At 22.7% G+C, this 23,351-nt stretch overlaps 1 protein-coding gene across 1 annotated transcript; it reads left to right on the top strand.

Annotated features, from left to right (window-relative positions):
• Nucleotides 1-283: 283 nt before the first annotated feature.
• Nucleotides 284-22,810, top strand: LOC112592061. Its single transcript, XM_025336035.1, has 5 exons — nucleotides 284-361; nucleotides 18,406-18,571; nucleotides 21,363-21,476; nucleotides 22,540-22,624; nucleotides 22,699-22,810. The coding sequence occupies exons 2-5, from the start codon at nucleotides 18,430-18,432 to the stop codon at nucleotides 22,781-22,783; spliced, it is 426 nt and encodes a 141-aa protein (XP_025191820.1). The 5' UTR covers nucleotides 284-361; nucleotides 18,406-18,429; the 3' UTR covers nucleotides 22,784-22,810.
• The last annotated feature ends 541 nt before the right edge of the window (nucleotides 22,811-23,351 follow it).

The following is a 23,351-nucleotide window of genomic DNA, read 5'->3' as shown; positions in this document are numbered from 1 at the left end:
CATGTACACGCAATATATGGTATTCTATTTTCACCGTAATTGGCATTCAATTGATTGTTTTAGAAAGTGCAAAAATAAAGAACAGAAAAAAAAAAATTAAACAAATGAATAAAGTATAGAGTATTCTTATTTCTAAGAAATCTGTGGGTTAAAATAAAAACGCATGCGATATAAATGTAAGCGAATCGTAAGATTTTACGCAGGGTGAGATGGGTGTGTCAGTGGGTGTGAGGGAGAGAACACTATTTTACAAAGTCTCTTCCATGGCGCAGGGGCCAGTGGTGCATATAAAACGCTTCACATAGTACCGCTAGTGTCCTATTCCGTATTTGGCCATCACTACATACCGTCCCTTCTGAATGTAAGTACACTGCACACGTATTTCGATATTTTTTATAATTTTTATGCTTGTAAAATATTTAAGATGGAAAATTAAATGTTTTTTTTATCTTGTTCTGTGTAATATATAATATTTTCTTTTTTGTAATATAATTTCTGCATACTCTGTCATTAATATTATTAAAGGTAAAAAAATGCCAGAAACCATAATGGCATTATTGTCTACCTACATAATAATATATATTATACGTTTTACTATTTCGTGTAATCGAAATAGAAATTTTAATTTTAAACTTAAATATTTTAAATCTATAACTAAAAATTATAGAAAAGGTATCGGATTATATTATAATATAATATATATTTACACAATTAAGGTTAACTACCTAGCGACCATATTCTGTTAATGAAATGTAGTATATTTAATATTTTATACATCAAAAAATGTTTAAATCAATAATATTATAATTTAGTATTTCGACAAATTTACTATTATGTTAATGTAGATAAAGTTATGCAATGATAAGGATAATCTAAATGAGATTATAAAAATACAATAACTAACAATGTCTTTAATGTTAAAATAAAAATTTAAAGAAAAATCCTAAAAATTATATAATTAAAAAAAATTTACTACGAGTATTAATCACACTAGTATAATAGCCATTTAAATTTTTATCTTTTGGTTACTTAAAAATTGTTATATATACTGTTTTTGTACAATTTACGATAATATAAAATAATTATAAAATAGAAACAGAAGGAGAATTACGTGCAATTTTATTCTAAAATAGTATTTCTAAGGGCTATATATCGACTAGAAATCTTCTAGAAAAGTTCTGAGTAGTTATATAAAAAGTAAATAGAAAGGAAACAAGTATCTAGTTTTACGATATTATTACGATATTAATATGCTATGATTTGTTTTATAATTTTGACTGGTAATCCTTTTGTTTTTATTATTATTATTGTTATTTACAATTAAAGAATATTAGATTAATTTAATATATATATATATATATTGCTTACAAATCGCCTTTATAAAACCAAAAGTTTTTTTTTTTTTTTATCAACAATTCAAAATTTTTTTTATTCCATTCCTTGTAACTTTACCCCCTTAGGTAATTAATCTCTTTTATTCTAAAAACTAATTTTTCAACAAAATATATTTAATATAATTTTAATCTTTATATTATATTATTTGACTTAATTAACTATCATAAACAATTCAATTCATATGTTCAATGCTGTAACTTACAAATTAAATATGTTGATATTGAAATATATCTTAACAGTTGGAAACTCCGATAAATTTAAAAATATATGCATTTACGTATATATTTGTTTGTACATAATGACAAATAGTAAGCTTTTATAAAACTGTAAAATATTTAATATTATAATGACAACTATTTAAAAAAAAATACGATTCAATTTTGTTTTGATTATAATTAAAAATTAAATACTTATTTTGCATAATATTGATATAATATTATGATTTATTATAAAATTATTCATTAAAAATTACCTAAATAGGTACCATTAAGATGTTCCAATGAAAATATATTACACAGAAAATTGTTTTATTCAAATAATAACTTAATACAATTCCCATTTTTTAAATCAGGTAACTAAAGTATTACGAATGTCAATTTTATGTGAATTTAATTAATTAGAGTAAAAATACAAAGAAAAAAATTATTTAGTGTTATTTAGTTTTATTAAATGTTAAAATAATAAACAATAATAATAATAATAATAAAAAAAAAAAACATGTGTCAGCTTCGTCGTGTAATCAAAGTAGATTGTTAATGATAATAGTTTAAGTACGATGTGGTAAATTTGAATTTCCATTTTGTCAATAAATATAGATTAACATAGAGTTAACAGGGATTGGTTAGGGATTTTTGAAGTGTTAGACTGTAAAACAGATTACAGTTATAGACAAGTACGTAGGCTTGTTATGATAGGGTTTATTAGTAGGTTTGTAAAGCCACTTTAATCGCTATAATTTTATCAGCATATCAACAATAATATTCAATAAATGATAAAGATACAATAGTTAAAATAATTTTTCATGGTTATTCAACATTATTAGTGATGATTATGAATATTAAATGTTATATTTTATAAAAAAATATCATTGTAATAATCTCTCAACAATGTAGAATATTATTAAAATCAATTTTTATAATCAATTAAAAAAAAAAAAAAAAAATCTACGATATTATAAATTTAATGTAAATATTCATTTAATTTCTATAACAAATTATAATTGTCGTTTTTAATGAAAGTAAAATTATTTTAAAAATATGCTTGCATTTTACATTATTTTCATTATTAATTGTTAACCTAATTTTTTTCGAGTATTAAATGTGTTTCAATTTATTATTTCTGTAAATATAAATATAATAATCGTTTTGAAATAATCCATAGCATCCATATAAAATGTGATTGGTTCGCGTTATCTCAATTGTTTAAAGCTCTACGAATTCACACAATATTTAAGTTTTTTCATGATCATAAAGTATAAATTGCACAACAATACGTGTTATATTATACACTATTATTTAGCTAACATATTTTAATAAAAAGTGTATGCCGTTAGTATTTTATGTTTTTATATTTTACACTGTGATAATTATATAGGTAACAAGTTTTGGTATAAAAGTTTAAAAAAACATTATAACACATATATTATTGTTTTTAGAACACAAATTTGTATGTTAAATAACATAACGAAAGATTAAATTAAACCCTTTAATTATTAGGATAGTTTAAAAGAAAATGGAACCGGAAACTTGTTTAACTTATTAATAACATGATAGCTTGCAAATTGAATTATTTATTACCAAATATCAAGCTCCAAAGATATGCTATTACGGAGAATAGAAATAATTTACTAGGGTCTATGTGTCTATTGAGTGGGGCCAAAATTATGCTTTAGCTTATAAGCTAGTTGTATTCATATTAAATACTTACTTTCATACACCTTATTCATATTTTATTTGAGTCATATTATTTTTATCACTAGAATAAAATTTAAGAAAATAAATAATCTTATGAATACAGCTAGTATATAGCTTTTAGTTTTCAAATTCAGACAAATACGTAGTTTACTGTAGTGTTATTGGTATATTTTAATTTATTTTAAGAAATCACAACTAAGGACAATTTTTAAGGGGTGATTACTTGCTAGTCAATTTATGATAATATGATTCTCATCAATACCTAATCTAAAAAAAAAAATTATTTTTATAATTGCATATAATCTTTAAACTTTTAAATATTGAATAAAATGTAGTAAATAAATTTTAAATTTCTAAATAAATTACTTGCATCAATACATTTGTCAATTTAATTTATATATAGTTTTTTAGAATTATAATTTTACATATTATTCATTATGAATAATTAAAAAGTAATTTCTAATGGTTTTTTTTTTTTTGTTATTAAATATCAGGTATGTAAATTGGTTAGTGGAGCTATTATTCGAATAAACACAGTGAAGTTTTATGAAGTTTTAAAATAATCTATTATGATACGTTTAGGTTAAAATTTTAATTATTTTAATATTATAAGATAATTTAAAAGGTATAATACAATAATTTTATGTGATGCAAATATAAACTTAGTAAAAAAACACGATTTTTTTATTATAGTTCTACAAATTTCATAATATAATCCAGTGAAATATCTTATAAAAGTATTTCTTTGAATTCCGAGAACTTCAAATTTACAATTACACAAAAAATGTTTTATATTTAAATTACTTCTCTTTTTTTAACTTAGACAAATTATTCTATAATATATATATCACAGAAATATTTAAAGATTTTTCAAAAAAAAATAAATTGTGCATAGGAATTCAATTATACGCATTACTTATGTATAGAATTCGTTTTATTTTATTTATAAACTATAACACACTTTCAAACTAATGTATGCTCTTACCTAATACAATAATACCTATAACTAAATGGTGTCAAAAGAAACTTTTATCATATTCAAATTTAGTGTAACTAGTCAGATGCTCGTAATAGAGGAAAAGTTTATTAAAAAAAATAAATTAGTTTTACATTTTTGTAAGATTGTGTTATTACTTATTTGTGACTTAAATATCAACATTACATAACTGAATTTCGTTTAGCTATAGTGCACATATTTCTATGTTTCATAACTACACAGGTGATTGGTAACCAATTATTACTTACAATTTCAAAATTATTACAACAATATTACCGTAGATATAACATTTATTTTTGGATTGAAATGTATTGAATAAATGGTACTTATTATACAAAAAAATATAAAAAGTACAGAGTATAATGTGTTATTATATTCTTTGCATGGTATTTATACACTATAAAAATGTGTATAGACATTTTGAAACATTCACTGTTGTCTATTACATTAATAGTACGATATTATACGAATCTATTATGAGTTATGTGTAAATACAAAAATTTAATTATAAATAAATTCAATCACAGTTAATTAAAATAATAATAAAAAAATAAAAAAATGGGAGAGTCACATGATTGTATTAATAGTTGTGGGAGTCGAGTGTAAACACTTTGTCATTGAGTAAGTCACTGTACCCAACGAATGTGTTAAATTTCAGTTCAATGTATACGATGGAAAACGATTCTTAGCAGAGTCTGCCTATATTTCTAATGATATCGAATTATATGTTTATTATTATTACTAATATTAATTTAATTAGTTTATTGTAAGGGTAACTAGTTTTCGCCGAAAATAAATCTCATACCTATATATTATAATATTAATAAAGCAATTAGTAACTTTAATACTAATACCGATGGTTTGTGGTGTAAATTTGGTGAATTTAAGTATTTTGAAAGTTCAACAGTATATAGTATATAAAATAACGAAAAGTTTCAAGTTCCTGTGAATAATATTTTATGAAATACTTATTTCAAAGTAATTAAAATCGTTATTTTTCATTCAGATATCTATTTGATATGCAGTTTTTTTTTTTTTTAATTAAAATTTAAAATTACTATAAAAAAACTTTGCATAATATGTATCATGTATATTCAGTATTTTAAATTGCTGTAAGAACAACTTATGAAAATTTAGTATTCAAGTTTTAAATATTGTATGAATTTTAAACTTAAAATTAATTTGCGAATTAAGTTAAATTTATGTGCTTATAAATAAAAATTTGTATTTGTACTATGTAATCATATACAAATAAAAAAAAATTACTAAAAATTAAGTTCCAAATTGTAAATGATTTATAGTGATTATATTATCCAATATTACCAAAATACTAAACGGTTCTTAGTAAATTCCAAAAATATTTAAATATTTAAATGGGGCTTAATATAATAGACATTTTAAGTAAAATTTTAATACAATTGGATGTTAAATTTTAGTTATTGTGTTATCATTCAAGAATATTATTTATAAGGATAATATTTTGTATTTAATGATTTATTATTGAATTTAAATGTTATTTATCTATTACAATGATCTACCTGATGATGAGATTTCTGTATATTACAGAACTGTTGCCAACTTGTCCAATTTTTCTGCTTTATCCTATTTATTTTTGACCATTCAAAGTAAATCTAATTTTCTACTGGAAACCATTATCAAAGCTGAAAATTAAAGCATTTTTTTTTTTTGCAAAAGGCGATGCTAAACAAAATAAAATAAAAAAAATTTTTAAAAACTTTATTGATAATAATTATTTTTCAATACAAATTGAACACCTAAAAAATACCAGTGTACAGTGTAAAAATTTATTGACACAAGTATATTACAAAATATTTACAATTTTTTTTTTTTTTTTTTGTAATAATTATTACCTATAATTAGTATATTAGTTCAATATTATCAATATTATAAATTAGAATAATATGACTTTTGATTAATTTAACAATATGTATAATAATAGATTATTTTCAAAAAATACACTTTAATAATTCGTTTGATGGTTAGAATTTTTAAAGTACATTTTGTCTGATGTTTATGAACACGTAATTTTTGAACATAACATAAGCTACTCATTCTTCATTTTTATACGGAGTAGTAAATCTCACAAAAAGATATTTAAAATAAAAAGTATAGTACCTAAATTGAATTTTCTATATAATTTAGTTTTCTATTATAACATAAGTAATAAAAAACTTTTTTTCATGTTGTACATTAATTTAAAAGTTTAGAGGTTGCAAACACGAGTTGGTAATATCCAATTAGAGAAAAATTTCTTATGATTTAGTTTTATTAATGTAGTAACTAATTAAGATATATGAAAAAAACAATCTTAGTTTTATAATTAAGTGTATCCAATGCAGTTATATCTATTGATATATGCCATTTGTATAAAGGAATTTTTAAACGACATAAATATTATTCTATTTTGTATCATTATTATAAACAATAATGTCGGATTGCAGAGTTTTTTTTAAAATTTGAATACGTATTTATAGATCTGAAACGAATGATAGTATTTAATAAAACAATAGTAACTTACTATTATAAATGAAAAACAAAATATCATACATTATATTATACGTATATAATAGTATCTTTGTACAATTCGCTTAATTTTAGGAAATTTGTAGTTATAATAAAATTTACTACTTGTGATCAATTCCATTGGACCTTTTTTTAAACTTAAATAAAGGTACACTGATTCCATTTCAAAGAGCAGTGCAAACAATTAACCAATGATTCGCTTTAGTTTGAAGCTATAAGTTAACTCAAGACCAAAAGACTGATTTACTTTTGCATTCTAAAACAATTATGACTTAACGAATTAGGAAAGTTCTTGGAAAATTAAACTTCTCAAACAAAAATAACATATTGCGATTTCATCAATAATTTTTAAATAATAAACGTAATATACACTATCGATAATATAATACACAATATATATGTATAGGATAATATTCGCATTTTAAAATATATTCTTCTTCAATATTTACATTGAAATAAATAATTTTTCAGTATATTAAAAAAACAATTTGTATAAAATTAATTGATACTATTATTTATATTTTAATTTTAGCTATAGGTAATAAGATTTATAAAAATTATTGTAAAACCAGTAGGTATAACTTCATTGCTCCGCTCAGAATCTAAAATTAAACACATATGATTATTCATATTTTGTAACAATATTTTATAATAATTTTAATTTATTTTGATTTTAATATTTTGTTAATGTATACTTGACTTATTTATTTTATAAATTATTAATATATGATAGTATTATTAAAATTATAATAATTATTCAATTTAATTTTTACGTTAAATTTTATGTATTTTCGTGAGTACTTAATTATTTAAAAAAAATATTCAAATCTATGTTTGATATTCACGAGAAAAGTTGTAACATTTCAAAACTTGATTTTAAGTTAATTTGTATGTTTAAATAGTAACCAAGATGACCATAGATGGCCGTTACGAATAAAACTAATTTGTTAATTATTGTTAATGAAACTAAACGAAGAAAGAAAAGCTAAATGAGTAAGCAAGTAAACGTTTTTGATTAAAGAAGCTGATGGAGGAGGAGCACGTTCCTAATAATTGCATTTATATCCATTTTATATAGCAAGTTAAGAACTCGAATATTAATTAATACAAGGTTATTTATAAGTTGTTTTTACAGCAACAATTAATATTTAAAAATCTATTTTCAAGGTTCAGTTTATGACAACAATGTAAAAATCACAGAAATTGAAAATTTCTGTTGTAGATTAGAACTCATAAAATGTTTAATTTTAATGCCCGAGGCTCGACGATGAAATAAAAGTTGTCAAGATTCTTCATAAGTTTTTTATGCTAGAATTGGTTTAAAAAAAAGTTTAGACTTAAACCACGTTTATTTTTTATGAGCGTAGGTAGTTTATAATTTGACAAAATTGTACATTCAAACGTAAATAAATTAATGATTTTCTTTCAAAATCGCTATTCTCGATCGTTTTTAATATTCAATAGCTTATTACTGAATTGAAATTTAACGCATTTATTAAACTTACCCAAATGTTTTTATATTCGATTAAATTTAACGTGTTTTCAAGATTTTTCTTCAATTGTAGAGATGATACTATAATTTGACCTTTAAACCGTTACAGTATTCGATTGTTGTCATTCGAGAGTTTGTTCATGCATAAACTCTACATCCTTGTAATTATGATGACACCGTACACCTAATAATTGGTAGGTTTTTTGTCAACTGTATCTTTTAATAGTAAATAGGTCACGACCTACAGATATAAAAAAATCGACTTATTGGGTTCATCGTTGCAATTTGCGCTTTTGTTTGTTTATGTGTTCACGTCTTTAATGAGATTACTAATTATATAATAAATCTAGTTTTGAAACAAACATTTTTTTTCTAAAGTTCTACCAACTGATTACCCATTTGAAATATGACACTACCTATATATCAAATGTTTCATAGTTAAATTATACATGAACAGCGGCGCCTAATATATTTTTCCGGCGTAGCAATATATAATTTTAAAGCAAAATACTCCTTGAAACCTAAGTTTTGTAACCTTTTTTTTAGTCAATTTTTTTACGTCTATATTTAAATCCAATAATAACAAAATTAATACATGTTTATCGTGTAAAATAAATTCAATTTTATCTACTTTATTTCCATGCCTCTATTAAATATAGTACGATTATTATTTGATTGATCGTATTAATAGTTAAACTAATAAATACCTATCTATTGATATTAATGTATAGGTATTACTTACTTTAAATTTTAATTTATTGATTATTGTATATTTTTTTGTGTATACTTATGTCCCATGAGAAAACTTACCCATGTCTTAGCAAATAGAAAATAATCTCTCAGTGTTATTTGGCACAAAAGTTTGGAAAACTTATATATTACGTTTTAAGTATAATAGAAATTCGAGCACAACTCTCCTCGAGCACTCATGTTCAGTTCATTATTTTGTCCGCGATATCTTTTTATGTTTCATACATACATTTTAACCGATTTTAATAAAAAATGGTTTCGATAAAAATGGAAAAAATCTAACTGCCTAGTGTTTCAAACTTTATTTACCACTGAGATTCGCACAACTTTAAGGTAAAATCAATTGTATATTTGTAATTACCGTTGCACATAAAGTCTAATCAAAATAACACGCCGCTACAGTTGCTGTATCAAAAGAAGCCATACGTATAATAACAAATCGTAATAAAATCATTAAACATAATAAAATACATATTAAACATTGATCCTAGGACGATTTATCATTCGTTGATTGAAGTTTAGTAATGTTTCCACACTCCCAAAAGCATCTACACACTTCTTCATCTAATACGTATCCCAAAACCAAATAAAATAAAACTAACTTTTGCACTTTTCGAAAATGTATTAACTTAGGAAATGGAAACTGACGAAACATCTGACTTACTAAATAACATACCTCAATTATCACCTCAAATTTTTATCAATTCCAATTAAAACTATAAAAATTTCTATAATGCTATCAAATCATTAATCGGTCCTGATGAATTATTTTGCAAAAATATTATTAATACCTAACTTAAAACTTCAAACCAAAATGCCCAATTCATTCAAAAAAGTATTTAAATTACCGTAAGAAAAAGAAATTTATTTTAAAATTTGCCAAGTAAACAAGAAAAACCAGAGTTTTTCTGAACTTACATCGTATCACGTCTATTTTATTATTTAAGAATTAAGTGACAATGGATTCACTTTAAGACAAGTTGTTAATGTAAAAAATAAAATAGCAAAATTACCACTATCTCTATTTTTTATAAATTTGGAACCTGACTAAAATAACAAAGAAATATTTAAACTAAAATCAATATGTTACACAAAAATTAAAGTCGAAGAGATGTACATGGACCCGGGATGTCTCAGATGTCAAGACTTTGGTCACTCAAGAACATATTGTAACCCAGTGGCAGATTTGAGGAGGGTGATGTGGTGATCGTCTCCCCCCTTGGGCTTTTTTTTTGTTTCTTAAAAGCATTATATGACGTAATGACTATATATTTAAAATTCATAAGTCATAATTATAACTTCAAACTTTATAAATGATACGAGAAATGTATTCTTTTGAATGTTTTATTCATTTTTATTATTTGATAAGTTTTGATTATCAATACAAATTATCAAATTTAAATAACGATATAATATATTATTCAAAACAAATTGGTTATAAACACAATTATTATTATTTTAGACAACGGTTAAAGTTTTTGATTATAAATAGGTATGATAACAGATAAAATATAATTATTTAGTCAAATATTTTATAGATGTATACAAAAAAATTTTAAGGATTGGATTATGAAAACAATTTTTTAAATCCCTAAATGTCAATGTATAAAAGACTATTGGACTGAGGATGTATCCAGTTGTCTAAAACGATCAGAACTCCCTTAAATTATTAAAAAACGCTTGCACGTAAAAAAATATATTTATGTATACAATATTAAAATATATCTGGATCTTCTCCTCTAAAATTCTTTATAAAGAGTTCACATTGAAACCAAAGAATCCAAAAAATATATAATATGAAATCTATATTGTTATAAATTATAATAGTTAAATATTTATATACCTGTGTGATATTAATATAATAAATGCAATATTTTCAGCAAACATTTTATCGACCTGCCGTAATACTAATAGTAAGATAAATTACTTTAATTTTTATATCAAATTATCTTATCATGAAATAAACTGAATGATATTCATACCTATGTTATCTATATTAAAATATGATTTGAAATGCTCCCTCTCAAAATCGTTTTTAGTGTACAATTCTATATACCTATCATTGAATTCAAATTTAGTACATCCACTTGACACCTAATGTTCAGCAATATGGTACCCAATTGTCCATTTTTTTTTTTAATCTAACTTGAGTACCTATATCATATCGTGTTTTTAATATCACTTCTTATCTGGTTTTTGTTTCTTTTTTTCTTTTCTAACTACAATAAATATTTTTATTAGACGCCGTTACGACGTTCTAGATTTAAGTTTTTTTTGACATTTAACTATTTAAGTGCAAACTTCAGTTACGTAATACTTTTATGTTAGTGGTGTTATTGCAATTTTTTTTATTTCATTTCATTTTAATTCAATATTATTATGGACAATTTGTTTATAAATGTATGATGTAAATAAATAAATGAATTACATCAGGATATCGAATAAAAATATTTTTCTTTTAAAATGTTTTATAAGTATATACTATATAATTATAACTATAATATGTATATAATAATCATAGATTTTAAACAGTTTCAATTATAAAATATCAATCATGCTTCGACTTGACGATTAAAGTAAATTATAAGTGGTTGAAAACAACGGCTGAAGTAATTATTGTTCTACACATGTTTTTAAGATAATAAGACTAATATTAATACTAATACTAATAATCAGCCCACACATACAATTTTACATAAATATCACCCGTTAATTTAATAATTTAAATACTTATAAACAAAACCTAAACGATTTAAATAAATAACTCATCTCATACCTTGTTGAATTCAAATCAACTATCAACCGAATTATCTTATTCCCCACAATAGTCGTCAACAAACTCTTAGTAAAAAATGAACTCTTGAACGCAAACGGTACCAATATATACTTTAAAATTTATTTATATATATATAAAAAAAAAAAAAAATCGACATAGTAATTATGAGCAATGACTGAAATACATTTTAAACTAAACAAAAATTTTAATTTTTATAGCTTTATTACTCATATAACTAACCACCCTGACAATACAATCCACGCTGGTACTAAAATTATTATCTCAAAACTTACCACTATTTATTATCATCATTATAGGAATACGCATTTCAAGCAACAAACATTCAATCATCAATGGTATCCCGATTATTAAATCTTCAATGTACTGCGCCCCCCTCCAACCATATAACATAAATAAAAACAAATTTATAATTCCCTAAATAATGCATTTGTAGTAGGTGGCAATTTCAACGCAAAATCCAACACTTGGTGATTTGAGACCGAAAACCAAAGAGGTAAAACATTTTTTTAAACCATATTTTAAATCTCGATGTATTAGACTATTTTGTAGTTAGATTGCCAAGATATTTAACCACTAAAGCATATAATATATGCGATATTTCTAGTAACCATTCACTTGTTATATTAACTTTAGGTAGTAATCTCGTTTAAAACATTAGACCTTTCTTAACAAACGGACCAAATTTAAAAATCACTGAGATAATACAGTAGAACCTCGATTATCCGAACCTCTGTTATACGAACCCTTTAATATCCGAACTACAATTAACGTATCCGAACGTTAAAACTCGTTAAAGCATTCGATAGTCATCGTATTAATAATTTTTTCAAAAAAAATATAATAAACATAACATTTATGTTTCTAATGTAATGTATTTATAATAACGCAATGTAGGTATGTAATTTTAATAAAATATAAATAATAATAAATATGTAGAATAAAATATTTGACTGTGTTTTTAAAAACAATTTGTTTATTGTGTGTGTTTTTTTTTTAAATTTATAGTATCTGAACTTTTGCGTATTCGAACTAGGTGCGGTCCCAATTAGTTCGGATAATTGAGATTTTACTGTACCATATATTAAATATCCCTGAAAATTCACAATGAAATGCGTAGCTATTATCTTGGTAAAAAAAAAAAAAAATCAGTAAAAATAAGTTTTTATTCGATAACAAATCAACCTCCTAATACAAAAAATAAATTACCTAATGACATTCAACAATTAATAGTGCTAAAGTGCAGCATCAGAGCACGCTGGCAACACTATGGCCAAACCTTCTAACATCCGTCCAATCCAAGCTCATCAGAATATTACTCTTCGACTAATCGTAGGTGCACCGCAACGAATCAGTTTGTACGTGTAATGAAAATGTGAGATTTTCATTTTTAAAGGTAGAGAATGATTTTAGACACGTCGTATCGTCTGTAAAATATTGGCTTTGAAACCTGCGACGTAGGTAGTGTACGTTTTGTAAATGAAAATCTAATTATTTAACCAAAAAGATGATAATTACCTTAATTTATGCTGTTCACGATTTATTTTTCAGCTGTATAATCAAAGTATACGGTATAAATATATCATATTAGTATCATTGTATCCTTTTGAACAAAATTAAACCCTGAATTATACCAAGTAATAAACAATAATGCAATATACATGTAATAGCTTACTATAAATAAATGTAAAATATTTTATACTGTATAGATACTTAGCATTCGAACTAGCGCTGCGATATTTGAAGCTATATAATTAAATTTATTACATCTTTCTAAACTAAACCCTACACATGGCTATCCTTAAATGGGATGTGAGTGGGTTGCCCAACTACCTCATCTGTAAAATTAATAATTATATTGTCGAAAATTTTGTAATTAATTTTTTTACGATAAGCTATTGTTTTTTCTTAACTCATGGAAAAAATATATTTAGTATTAATTATTTACAAAACTTAAATTTTTTCAAAAAATTAAAAATAAAAACTATGATATCTCTAGGTTTCAGTTAAAAATATTATTAATATTGTTAATTGTTTTTAATTTAAGATGAAAAATAATATTCAAAGCTCTTATACATCACAAATATTCAATATAATATTCAGCACTATTGACCACATTGATTTTTATACATTTTTATATTTTTACAAATATCTATTGTAAATTAGCGATAGACATATAATTTTTCAATGTTATATAAAATGGTACCCATTTAATATTTTTAACTATGAAAAACGTACAAATAATTTTTATAAAAATATAAACAATTTGTAAATCAGTTAACAAAGAAAAATGTATTACCATTTTCACTACGACACTATACAATTTTTTTTTATTTTAAAAATAAGTCAACAATTTTATACTCTTTACCATTTTGTTAATTATTTTCAAGACGGCCCTAAGCGTATTATACTCTGATGAAACTATCTACTTAATTTACTACAAATAATTTAAAATAAATTATAATATTTTTACAATAGTTTGTTTTAACGATTTGATTATAGTTTTTTATTTAGATATTAATTTTAAAGTATATACATTACACATTGTATTTAAAAAAAACTAGTATATTTTTTAAAAATAAACAATCTTATATGATAAAATTAATATATAAGATAGTAGTTAGGTAAAACATAAAAGAGTTGTTTAACAGCTTATTAGCGACACTAACCCTGTTTTTTTTTTTTTTTTTTTTTTTTTTTTAGCAGTCAACGTATAATAATACTTTTATACTTAAGTTAATTTCCATTTTAAAAATAAATGTCAATAAATATTATTAGTTTAATAAAACATCACAACACTACTTCCTTTTTAGTCTTCATTAAGGGTTGGTTCCCTACAGAATTTTTCTTACCATGATACTGTTAAAACGGAAAGATAATTATTACGATAGAATATAATTATATGCATAACTTGAAAATTATTACGAATTTAAATTGCCAATGAAAGTATGTATAAAAAAGAAGATGCATGCGTCTTTTTCAATAACTTACATAACAATATAACTACGAAGAGTTAGGTTGAATATTCATCAGAGTGAAAAGCATAAGTTTTATTTAAGTATAATTTTTGTGATTTGCAATCGTCAATTAACAAATTTTAAATTTATTTTCATATTCTATATTTTACACTATATATTACTAATTTGAAGCAGACAAATCTAAAAATGGTTTTGCAACACATTCGTTTTTAGCCAATTTTTTTGACTTGCGAGGAAAAAAAATGTCTTGTTTTAATATTATTATGTAAAGCTTTATGAATATTTGAGGGACAAAGCCCTCAATTTAAATTATCCAATAGGTTGTACCAACGGGTTAGGTTAATAAAATAAAATAATTGTATGTATACCCTAACGATAAGATTCCTTCAATTAAAAATCAATATTTAATGCAATTTGACAATGACAATATGTTAAACTATAATAGAATACATCTGTGATCGAATGTATATGTAAATTTTATTGTAAATATAGAAATTAAAATATTTAACTTAACACTTAATACATCATAAACACAAATTTAAATGCACTCGGAACTTAATATAAATAAGAAATATAATTAATTATATCTATTATTTTTTTATTGGTTAATACGTTTCATTAAAAATCCATTTAGAAATTACATACTTGTCATAGTGAATTAAATGATAATTTTGCCACTTTGACAAATATTCTAGTTCTTACTTATTTAAAAATAGACTACAATAGTAAATAGAATTTGTCATTAAAATGTTAAGTTTTTTAAAAATTGATAAAAATTGTGAAACTAATGGAAATAATGGAAATCCACATCATTATAATTTAATTTTATAATTTATTTTATGATTACATCTATCAAGCTAAGTTTAATGGACCATAGATTCGTCATTACAAACTTATCAGTATTTATCAATATCATTATTCTTTTTGAATTGAAATTAGCTGAACAATATTTTCCAATAATAGCTGTAATAGATATTAGTTAATTATACCTACTTTACTGAATTTCCAAAATATCAAAATATATAATACTTATTATTAGGACTAGGATTTTAATGACCTTAAAAATATACATAAATTCACTAAAAAAAATGAAAACATGACCTAAAAACTCTAAAAAATGAACTTAAAAATGACTATAAAATGTATTTAAACGAGCAAAAAAATTTAATTTTTAATTAATTATTATTTATTTATTTTTTTATATTACATAAATTAGGAAATAGGTAAAAATGTATTTTAAGAAGTAAATTAAACACTTATATTCAGATTTGAGTTTATAATTAATCATGTTACTTTTTTAATATCAATGGACTGGCATAGGTAATTGTTAAGTAATTGCTAAGTTTAATGGACAATGGTTTCGTCATTACAAACTTATTAGTATTTATCGATACCATTATTCTTTATGAATCGAAATTAGCTGAACAATATTTACCAATAATAACTGTAATGGATATTAGTTAATCATACCTACCTTATTGAATTTCCAAAATATCAAAATATATAATACTTATCATTAGAGCTATGCGAAAATGACCTAAAAACTCTAAAAAATGAACTTAAAAATGACAATAAAATATTCTTAAACTAGCAAAAAAAATTTAGTTTTAAAATAATTATTACTTATTCATTTTTTATATTACACAAAATAGGTAAAAATTTGTTTAAAGAAGTAAATTAAACAAATATATTCCAAATTTTAATTGAAAATTAATTATATAATTTTTTCAATATTAATAGATTGGGATAGGTAATTGGGATTACCTATACCTACAACATATTATATTAAAAAAGTTTAAATACTCAAAATTAATGTAATATTTATAAAAAAATGACCTTAAAAGTGCAATAAAATGCAATAGGATGCGAAATAAAAATTTCACATTCTAAACTGTTATATAACGAAAAATTTAGATTTAGATTAAAATTTAAAGCACTTAAAGAAAAAAAAAATGCAAGTCATCAAATTCCTAGCTCTACTTATCATGATTTAAATTTTATAAAATAACATATATGATGTACCTCTAACGTGTTTTTTCTTAAAAAATAAATAGTTATATTTAATGAAAACTAATTAAACTTCAAAATGATAAACTTACAAGCAAAAGAGACTACGTGTTAGTATACATAATGGATATAGATAGTAGCAATATATTACTAATTTAAATTTGTAATGATATTAAAGCAGGTTTAATATGAACATAATATTTATATCATATTTTCTGAAACTAAAAATTAACACTCTGTGTAAGGTATTACTTATTTTCACAATAATAATAATAATATTTTCTTTTACCTGTATGTATTTTACCGTCTCTTCTTGTGGCTATTTGGTATGTTGGATCAGATATTTTAAATTATGATAAACATTTGTTTCCACCTAATATCCATAAATTTAAATACTTCGTTAGTACAAACTTTACTTCTAGGTACTTAAATAAAATAAAATTAATGAAGTTAATACATTTTTATTTTGAGGTTAGTTGTTATAAGTAGGTAGGTAATTTTTTATGATTAAAGGTTTATGACTTATTATGTTATTACTTTCTATAGTTATATTTATTTATTAAATTGTAGCCCTCACCAATAAATTATTAGCTATAATTTTTTAAGATATGGTGAGATTTTTTAGTAATAATAATTATTGTCACCTATATTATCGTGCGTCGTGAATTAAATTCGATTATTAAACATAATACCATGTCATAACTTTTATTAGGTATATATACCTATTATAACTATAGTATAAGTAAACTAAATTTAGTACTTATTATAAATATTTTGGTATAAATTATTCTAAATTATAATTGAACCTATTTAGAAGTTTATCATTCAATTTTAAAAACATTTATTGTATATTTACATTGTAAGTAGTTACGTATAAAATGTATAAGGAGTATAAGGATGTATTGATCTTTCCGTTAATAATTTTTTTCTAATTTCTGTTTTTTAAATTATATTGATACATACAATTTTTTTTTTTTTTTGTAAATATAATTCTATAAGAATCGTTTTAATTATTTTATAACCTATCAGATATTAAACCACTAATTCGTTCTCTTTACTCTGGATTTAAATATTGTTTTTGATAAACAATTGTATATATTAACAATGTTCTTTTAAAATTTTAACAAAGTTTGAAATATCTCGGATTAATAACATTATTTTGTTTTCTTTGTAAATATACTTTTAAGTGATTTTGCCTTGAAATATTGATTGTATTAATAACACATACTCTAAAAAGGCGTGTAGCCGATTGCGTTGAGCATGTAAGATTATATAGTATATTGCGAATTTTATATTCGCGGATTTTGAATTTGTTACTTGTTGCTGCTCAACTTTTAATCTATTTATTAAACGATTTATTATAAAATCTGCATAGATATTTTCTTCGAAACAATTAAAATAATCTGTTTGATTTTAATTTAAAATATTTCATGATTTTAAAACTTATTATTCTACATTTACTAAATCCTTAGTTGTGTGAACACTTGATTGAATATTGTGAAAAAAATATTGCTATTTATGTTATTTTTTTCTAGAAAAAATTAAGTCACATTGATAACATGACGACGAGTATAACAATAATGCTACTGTGCATTTTTGGATCGACATTGTTGTTAATTATGCCGGATAACACCACAGCATCAGATAAGTTCTTTCAGACCGGTGGCCGCTTTGGTAAAAGACACGATGATCATATACCAGGTACAAACAGTTGATTCATATATAATTATTATATTATAAATAGGATATATGGGTAATACATGAGTATGAGCATAACATATGTTTGTAAATACCTTAATGACGAATGTTAAAGTACTAACATAACGAGTTATAACTGTGATGAATTTAAAAATCGTTTTCTTAGCGGGCGTTCAATCGATAATGAATAAAATTAGAGAATACAAAATTAAAACTCTATGCTATGTTCCACATCTTAAATCAGTTTTGATTTATTTTGCTTAAACACATAACAAATTTAGCACAATTTATTTTATCATCAATAAATTTGATGTACATTTTTCCAATAAATTTGATCTAATATACAAAAATTGACCCAACTTTATAAGTTGATACTGCGTTACCTATTTGGTATACATTATTCAGAAAATTATAAATAAAATTCTCGTATAATTTTAATGTTAAAACCAATTAAAAAAACAGCTTGAAAAGAAAACAATAACCGTTTGTCTACTACAAGATGTTTACGATTATATGCATAATATTTATTAATTATATTGCGGTTACCGAATACGAAGGACGTACGTATAGGAATTAATTAAATTCTGTCTGATCTGATCTTTGATTGGAAATATGATCGGACTTTGAGAACTAGGGTTTGCAAACAAATACTAGAAATTACCTTGATCTAAAAGGACAAAGAAAGAGCTTACATTTTTAGCAATGGCCAAAATTGTGTGCAGTACGACATATTGAGTATAGTACGAAATGTTAAGCGTTAATACAAAATTAAAAAAGGTGTAATGGTCTAACCCATTTTTAAATTTTTTCTTCGTTTTATTTTTGGTTGATTCATTCATATATATACGAATACATTTAAACTCATAAAAAATATTATTTTTATAACTAAGTTGTGAAAATTGAATACACTATTTCTCATTAATAGTTCATTCTGGAACTATAAAATAAAAAAAATATAGAAAGACACTTATTTTATACATAGATAGTTTTAAGTTTAAATTTGGATAAAATTGTTTATTTAAACGATAGACTTTTTTTTTTTTAATATAAATTATCTTACTAAAGTTTTAAAACATTATTCGTGGGAACTTAAAACTTTTTCATAATTTAATATATTATTATAGATTTTATTATATGCATTATTATGCAATAACATTTTAGATTTATTTAAAAATATTATCTGTTTATACTATAAACCTAATTTTACTGTTTTACGGTATTTACAAAAAAATGTTATCAAATGCTGAGCTATGTATAATATAAGTTAATATAATTAGATAAAAATATATATTGCTATAACAATTAGAAACAAATAATAAAATAAAAGCAATATTTTTGTAAAAAATATGCCAATCTATCGCAATCCTAAAAAAAAAATCACTTTAATGTACATGCTAGGTTAGATTAGGTTAGTTTAGAACAGTCGAATTTGGTTATCTTGAACTTCTTTAAAAGGCAAAAGCTGAAATATATCATTTTGCTCAAATATTGTGAACAATTCACGTTTTGCTCAGTTATTTTTGTGGTTTGCCTGATTTCGACTTTTACACCTGTTACATATTTAGAAACTGTTAACTATATTTATATAGATTAATAACGTATTGTAAGTATATTATTCATGTAAAAACTTTGATTAACTCATGTTTATGTGTATGGTTTAAATACATTTGTTTAATAAAAACTGTGTTATAGAAAAAACTATTTATATTATTCTCTGTTTTTAAGTATATTAAAGTCTATAAAGTATATAAAAGACGAAAAATAGGTATCTGTGACAAAATATACATTGCATTTTTCCTTGTCATCTATAGTTTTGGAGATATCCGATTGACAAAGTTCTACCTACGTAGAAGCGTAGTTTCTACAATAATGTGGTCTAGTAATTTCTTGGTAGCTTTCCAGAGATAGTTATTTGCAGAATTTAATTGTATATATAGTTGTAATAAGATTTGTTTTTAAAGTTTTGGATTTTTATTTTTAGATTAATGATATGGTAGTTTAAAATACATTTGTCATTGAGACTGGGCTTTGAATGCCCTTAACAATCGCAAAAAATACTCTTAAAATATGCATTTAAAAAATGTATTTCTTACAGTTTAAAAAGTTTTATAATGAAACCATTTTAGAATGGTTAATACTTATTTACTCAATTAGAAATATTTCTATCGCTTTTTTTAATTATTTTAAGATACGTAAACGGTAGTCAACGTGTATTAAATATCATATTATAATACATATTTAACACTATGTGATATTCTGACCACTATGTACTTGTATCAACATGCTAGAAGAAAAAAATATTAAAAATATTCTCTAAAATATTAAAAGAATATGTCAAAAATTGTAAAAAAAAATCATACAATAACATCAATGAAAATCAGTGACATCTAAGATAAATTTTTATTCCTTACGGAGCTACGTTTTAGATATTTTTTTTCTATAATAGCAAAAGCGTGACATAAGCATGTGATGATTAAATATAATATGATTTCAGAATATATAGTGTGGCTATATATGCACATGCAGTATTAGAAATATATTAAAATAGTTTTATTTTTTGTATAAATGGAATAGATTTTACTATTTTATGTAAATTAAAGTAAAGTAGATTTATTCATTATAAAAAAAAAAAAAAAAAATTAAAACTAGTGTAATATAATACATATTAAACTTATTAGTTTATTATACCTATTTATAAAATGTTTACTATTTCACTTAGATAAACAATAATTGTGTTTATTATTTACAATAATAAATAAAATCCTTCATTATAATAATATTTTGATATTTTAAGATATTCGTTATGCTACCATGCTAAAAACACGATCAGTGGACAATGTACCTCCTAGGATAGAAAGAGGTTTTTACATATCAAGGTATGGTAAACGAAGTACTAACTCAATTACAGGTAAAATATTTTTATACGTTTTTATGCATTTCTTAATTTATTCAAACAATAAATATTTTTAAACATACAATAGAACCATGATAATCCGGACAATACAGTTCAGACGGCATAAATCCATTTGTTCGTAAATACATTTGTAGTTTGTCCGGATTTAAAAGTATTATTCAGAAAAAGATTACTGACTACTAAACTTAAGTTCTATTATAATACACATATTTTTGTAATTTATTATGTTAAAGTTATTTATTATTTTTGTAATTCGAAGTGCAATAAATATAAAGATTATGGAATTAGAAATTAAAATCTTATTCATTGGATTAGGTAATTTTGAAAACCCTCCGGTAATACAGACGATGATCGATCTGAATTCGACCAGATTATCAAGGTTCTATTGTAATAATTTACTGACGTATGATATATTTATACATATAAAATAGTATAATTAAATTTTAATTAAAAATGTATCATTATATAAATGAAAAACATACCTAAATAAGTCTAACATAAAATTGTAAAGTAAAATTTAAAAAAAAATCATAACTTTTCATGAAAATATTCATATTTAATTTTGTTTAGATCGATAAATATCAAATGGTTAATTTTTTTTTTAAATTTAAAATTTATATCATCAAGAATGTATAAATATTGCATCATCGTATTTTATAACTGTAAAAATGCTTAGTTCTTTGATTTCGAAAGTGGTTTCTGAATTATTTTGTGGTTTTGTAAATATTTTAATTTTACAACTTTTTTTATAAATTTTTCAATTTGTATTGAATACATTTTTGATTATAAATTAAAAAAGTGTAATACATAAAATTCCACACAAATTATTCTTACTGTAGTTATTAAAATATAAAAATACAAAATAAAGTACAAACGTGGAAATTCTACTGTTCAATTCTTTAAAAAAAACACTTAACGGGTTAAAATATTCAAGTTTATTTTACTAAAAAAGTAATGTTTTGTTAAATATTTTGAAATAACAAACTTAAAAATAATTAAATATATACAGTTAATTGTAAAATTTCTTAAACTAAAACTTAGTTTTTATTTTTTTCAGATCCTTACTATTTTACACTTTGTTTACCATCGTATGGTATATATTGTGATTTTACTGGATTTCCAAATGTACTTCGTTGCAAAAGGTAAATATAATTTTTCATTTTCAGTAAAATGCGTTTTATTAATGTAGATATAAAAATTGTTTTATTTAAAACAGGATCCAACCTGCAGCATGCTCGAATCTGCATTATGTGGATGATAAAATTCAAAATATGAAGCCCTACAACGACATGATTATTTAAAATTGTTAGTCATTTTTCTCAATAGCCTAGATTAAAATATATACATTTAATAATTGATCTGAATACTATTACGTCTAGAATTTTAAGTAATTATAAAAAAATTATTTTGTGAATTAATAATATTTCATTTTACTAGAATATTTTGTGTTGTATTCATTTTTTAGCGAGCCCTATTGGTCTTATAATTTAGAACATCGTATATACATAAAAAAAAAATTATAATTTATAAATAATAAAAAGTATCTCCTATAACATAATCAAAAATATTAATAATTATGAATTATAATATATTCGAAAATTTAATAGACATTGATGATTTGAATTAAATATTAGGCACGTGGAGTACTGTAGAGGATAATTCAAATTATTTCTAATAACATTAATTTTCATAAAAAGTAATTTTCGAAAAGATAGTCTAATTTAACAATAATTACAATCTGGATCGGATGTGATATAATTACAATTTATTTACATTGTTGAAGTAGACATTCAAAATGGTTTTTTTTTTTTTTTTTGTAAATATATTTCAAACAATTAAAATAATTATGCTATTTTTAACTCAAACAAA

Source organism: Melanaphis sacchari, unplaced genomic scaffold (assembly GCF_002803265.2).
Source record: "Melanaphis sacchari strain LSU unplaced genomic scaffold, SCAv2.0 Contig154_pilon_pilon, whole genome shotgun sequence".
Lineage (NCBI taxonomy): Eukaryota > Metazoa > Arthropoda > Insecta > Hemiptera > Aphididae > Melanaphis > Melanaphis sacchari.
The sequence above is the reverse complement of the archived record's forward strand: the minus strand, read 5'-3'. Positions and strand labels throughout refer to the sequence as shown.